Source organism: Salpingoeca rosetta, assembly GCF_000188695.1.
Source record: "Salpingoeca rosetta unplaced genomic scaffold supercont1.38, whole genome shotgun sequence".
Lineage (NCBI taxonomy): Eukaryota > Choanoflagellata > Craspedida > Salpingoecidae > Salpingoeca > Salpingoeca rosetta.
Window position 1 is genome coordinate 109,596 of NW_004754896.1, and position 5,000 is coordinate 114,595.

General features: G+C 59.2%; 1 protein-coding gene across 1 annotated transcript in view; it reads right to left on the reverse strand.

Annotated features, from left to right (window-relative positions):
• Positions 1-5,000, reverse strand: part of PTSG_10539 (Ptpn18 protein) — a gene marked incomplete at both ends in the record, with an annotated part of 12,729 nt that overhangs the window by 3,216 nt on the left and 4,513 nt on the right. Inside the window, 7 exons of the mRNA XM_004988017.1 lie at positions 1-314; positions 641-774; positions 987-2,221; positions 2,450-2,599; positions 2,876-2,948; positions 3,158-3,235; positions 3,463-5,000. The exon at positions 1-314 is cut by the window's left edge and continues 791 nt beyond it; the exon at positions 3,463-5,000 is cut by the window's right edge and continues 356 nt beyond it. Coding sequence (XP_004988074.1) covers positions 1-314; positions 641-774; positions 987-2,221; positions 2,450-2,599; positions 2,876-2,948; positions 3,158-3,235; positions 3,463-5,000 — 3,522 coding nt within the window. The remainder of the gene's footprint in view (positions 315-640; positions 775-986; positions 2,222-2,449; positions 2,600-2,875; positions 2,949-3,157; positions 3,236-3,462) is intronic.

Sequence of the window (5,000 nt, forward strand, 5' to 3'; positions counted from 1 at the left end):
GTGGCCAACACGGCGCACATGATACCAAGGAGGAGGAGAGCAACGACAACATACACCCACGTGGCCTGCCCCACGCCTGCCGTGCTGTTGGAGCCAGCAGGTGTGCCCGGCGCCGCTGTTGTCGTGATGGCGACAAGCGGAACGCCAACGCTGCATGCCCTGTCTGAAGTGGGCGTGGGCCGCGTGCTTGTGAACTGGCCAGGTCTGCATGATGTAATGGGTGCACACGTGCGGTCTGACGTTGCCGTGGGTGACCGTTGCTCGTATTCGCCTTGCGGGCGCGGGCACCGATGTGACGTGTAGTTCATGGCGAGCTGTTGGATTCGTGTGTGTGTGTGTGGGGGGGGGGGGGTGTGGAGGGTGGTGAAAGAAGGGAAATGGCGTTGAATTGAGGGGGGTGCGGTGGGCAAAACGTGAGGAATGACAAAGAAAATATGGGAGCTGTGATGTAAGAGGGGTGTGCTCTGTGGTGGGTCCATACATGTGTGGCTCTTGTGTGTCGCACAGTCTCACATAATATATGCACGCACATACACAGACACAGACGCAGACACAGGCACAGACACACGCACACGCACACAGACACACAGACACAGACACACAGACACACAGACACACAGACACAGACGCACGCACACACCTGAAGGCAATCGCGTGTTCCGCGTGTGCAGGAAGCGCAGAGCGATGGGAGCGGAGCACCAGTCTCGGCGAAATAGCGGCAGAGATTAATAGTCAGCGACGCACACGCAGACAGCGACGCGTTTGTTGGCGGGTCTGACACAGAGGTAGGGGAGTGGGCATTGGGGATGAAGGGTAAGGGGTGGGGATGAGATGTGAGTGCGAGGTAATGTGGGTGTTGATGATGATGGCGGTGGTTGTGAGATGTCTGGTTTTAGGAAAGCACAGCAAGAACACGATCGAATAGCAACAGCAACAACTCAAGAAGGACGTGCTGTTGTTTCCTCCGCGCCATCCAGTCACAACACCTGGGAGAAAGCACGCTTCGCAGACATCGGAGAGGATGGCGTTGAAAGGGGCGCACGTGGTGTACGACTCGCACACGCGGTCGCTGATGGACGTGCGTTCCTGCAGCACGTACTCGCTGCCATCATCCGCACACTCCGTAACACGTGTGCACACGCGGTTGGTGGTCAGCGTGGGCGCAGCGCTCTCGTACTCCACATCGAGGTTGCACGGCGCACGCACCTGCGCGCACCGTCGATTGCTGGTAGGTGTCAGTGGGCGCGTTTCGTACGACACGCGGGGAATGCACGTGTCTGCAGCGCCACACACGGCATCGCTGGTTGCCGTTGCCGCCGTGGCCACGTACCGCTCCGTGTCACCCTGCTGCTCGCACGTGCGCACGCGCTTGCACTCGCGGTTGGACGTGGGTGTCAGCGGCTGCTGCTCATATGTGCCCGTGCCATTCGCAAACAGCATGCACACGTCTGCGTCCGCACACTCGCGGTCTGTCGTTGCGGTTGCTGCCGCTGTCTCATATTGGGTGTCCGGGTTGCAGGTGCGAAGGCGCCTGCACTCGATGTCTGAGGTTGCCGTGTGTGCGCGCGACACAAACATGCCCGCGCCACACGTGGGTGGGGAGCGAGGCACGCACACTGTGTTGGAGGTTGGCGTTGCCTCGGCTGCGATGTAGTGTGTGTCCAGGTTGCAGTCGTCCACACGCAGGCACACCCTGTTGCTGGTGGCGGTGGGCGCGATGCGTTCGTATTCACCATCACCGCACACATCAAGCTGAACACACTTGCGGTCTGTGGTTGCTGTTGGTGCGCGCGTCTCGTACTCCACGCCCTCACGACAAGCGGCAGTCACATTGGCACACACGGTATCCGCCTGTGCGCGGCACGGCACAAGCGCGTACTGGTTCTCTGCACATGGCGAGCACTCTGCACACTTCACATCGCTCGTGCCAAAGCACGGCTGCGTCTGGTAGTGGTTGACGGGGCAGTCTGAGCACCGCGTGCACACACGATCTGTTGTTGCCGTACACGGGCTCGTCTCGTACTGGGACAGAAGCGCGCACGTGCGGCACCCGCGGCACTTTGTGTCTGCAAACTGCGAGCATGCCGCTGTCACGTGGGAGCCCTCGGGGCAGGTTTGCCTGCAGGCACCGCACATGCGGTTGGTGGTGGGCGTGGCCGCCATGATCTCAAACGTCGGCTGCACTTTATCGACAGGGTCACACGTGCTCAAGTTGGCGCACCTAGGATTAATGGGAGGGGGAGCGGGGTGAGGACACAAATCGGCGATGTGTGTGTGCGTGTGTGTGTGTGTGTGTGTGTGTGTGTGTGTGTGTGTGTGTGTGTGTGTGTGTGTGTGTGTGTGTGTGTGTGTGTGTGTGTGTGAGGACCTTACAACCACCAACGTGTTGAAGAGCGAGCAAACATCGCGCAAGATCACGACTGCATCATGTATGTGCAAGGCGACGCACCTCCTGTTGGTGGCGATGGTGCACGGAACGGTCTCGTACTGGTGTGCACTGCACGTGTCGCACTGTCTGCAAACAGTATTACTTGTTGCCGTTGCTGCCGCCACCATGTATTCGTCACCGTCAGCAGCGCACGCCTTCACGGGCTGGCACCTGGTGAGAAGGGGGGGGGGGGAGGCAAGAGATATGAGTCGTGGATGTGGCAACGTGAGCGCGGATGAGCATGTGTGTGTGTGTGCGTGTGTGTGCGTGTGTGTGTGTGCGGTGTGTGTGCGTGTGTGTACGTGGGTGCATGCGTAAATGTGTGATTGGAACGAACAACACTCATCCGACGCCATCTGACGCCATCTGACGCCGACCGACACTGCCATACGTCATCCACACATACGGAAACAATCAGGCGCATGCACAAGCAGCCAACAAACGCACACTCTGTTTGATGTTGGCGTCGGCGCCACTTCCTCATATTCATCAGCAGTGCACGTGCGAAGTGCGCGGCAGTCTGCAACGTCAATGGAGGCGTGTCATGAGGTGTACGGAAGTGGAAAATGCGTGTGTATGCGTGAGTGTGTGCGTGTTTGTGCGTAAGCTTGCACATGTGTGTATGCGTGTGTTGGCAGGACACTACACACCACTGCTTCACGCATTCAAACCTACACCAACACAGCATTCCTTACCCACACCCACACCTACACTCACGCGTGCACGTACCGCTGTCTGCAGAGATGGTGGCTGGTGTGAGGAGGTATTGCGTTTCATCGCAAGGCGTGACGTCCTCACACGTGCGGTCTGAGAAAACAATCAGGGGAGGCGATGGGACAAAGCGGACACACAAGGAGAACATTAGTGCTGGGATGAAAGGCTTGGCGTTGTTAATAAAGGTGAACTTGACAAGCATGCCGTCACAAACAGTTGCACACACACACACTTGCACACACACACACTTGCACACACACGCACACGCATGCACACACACGCACACACACACACACACACACTTGCACATACACACACACCTGATGTTGGAGTAGGCTGCTGCTGTTCGTATTGAACGCCGAGGACACACGGCGCAGTGACGTTGGTGCACCGTCGATCAGATGTTGGTGTCGGTGCAGCGCTCTCATACTGGACCCATGGCGTGCACGGCGGTGTGAGCCGGGCGCACTCACGATTGCTCGTTGGTGTCGGCGCTAACATTTCATACTCGCGCGTGTCATCGCACGCGCGCACCTCCTCGCACTGTGCGTTGGACGTAGGGGTTGCAGCGACGGCAGTAAAGAACATCAACCCCGTGTCACCACCATTGCCACCATCGGCCTCCTCGCTGCACTGCGTGACGTTGCGACAGACACGGTTTGATGTGAGTGTGGGTGGCGTCTCTTCATACTGCACACCAACTGGACCGCATGTGATGATGGCTGCGCAGTCGCGGTTGGAGGTCGCCGTGGGTGCAACAGTCTCATACTCAATGTCCTGCAGGCACTGCTTTAGGGGGCTGCACACGATGTTGGAGGTGGGCGTGGCTGGACTGGAAATATACTCCAGTGACGGCTCGCCGCACATGGTGGACACGTTTGCGCACACGCGGTTGCTGGTGGGTGTCGGTGGCGCCTGTTCGTACTCCCACGGCTGGCACGTGCCCACGAGCACGCACGAGGGAACAGCAAGGCCCGTTCCCTCGCCTGTTGCAGACACAAAGTAGCCATCAGGGCACTGGAGGGGCTGTGCTGTTGCGTTCTCCAGCGAAGGGTGCACGGCTTGCAACGCCTGCAAGACGGCCTGGTCACTACGCAACAGGGTTGTCACGTTCTGCACGCTGCTGGTTGGCACAAGCGCGCGGTATGCAACATCCACGCTGCCCTCACGCAGGCGCGTGATAAACACTTTGGACGGGTCGAGAGGGGTGCCAGTGACAGCTCCAATGATGGATGCGATGGTGGCGGGGAAGGTGGCGATGGGAAACTGCGCCAGCGACACGCCAACAAGATAGAGACTTGCGTCCACTTTCTTCTCGCCGTCACACACGCGGTCGCTGGTTGCTGTCGGCGGCACCACCTCAATCAAGGGGCGCGTGCACGTGCGTACGGGCAGGCACACCGTGTCGCTGGTTGCCGTTGGGGGCACTGCAATGTACTCGCCATCGAGGTTGCATGACGTGACTGTCATGCATTCTCGGTTGGTGATGTAAGATGCCAGGCCGCGCTGTCGCAGATCAAACGGCGCCAGCTGTGGCAGCATCGACGCGAGCTCATCATCGCTGCACGTGGTCAGGGCCATGCACGTGCGATCACTAGTGGGCGTGGCAGGCGTGCTCTGGTACGAAAACTGGCTGCACGGTGTGGTTGGCGCACACACGCGCGCGGACGTTGCTGTTGGCGGAGCAGTCTCGAATGTCGTGACGCCGTCGCACGTGCCATGTGGTGCACACATCCGATCACTGCTTGGTGTCGGAGGCATGGCCTCATACTCTGTATCAGGATCGCACGACGAAATGCGCGCGCACTTTGCGTTGGACGTCGGTGTGGGCAATGTCTTGACAAACTCGCCAACAACA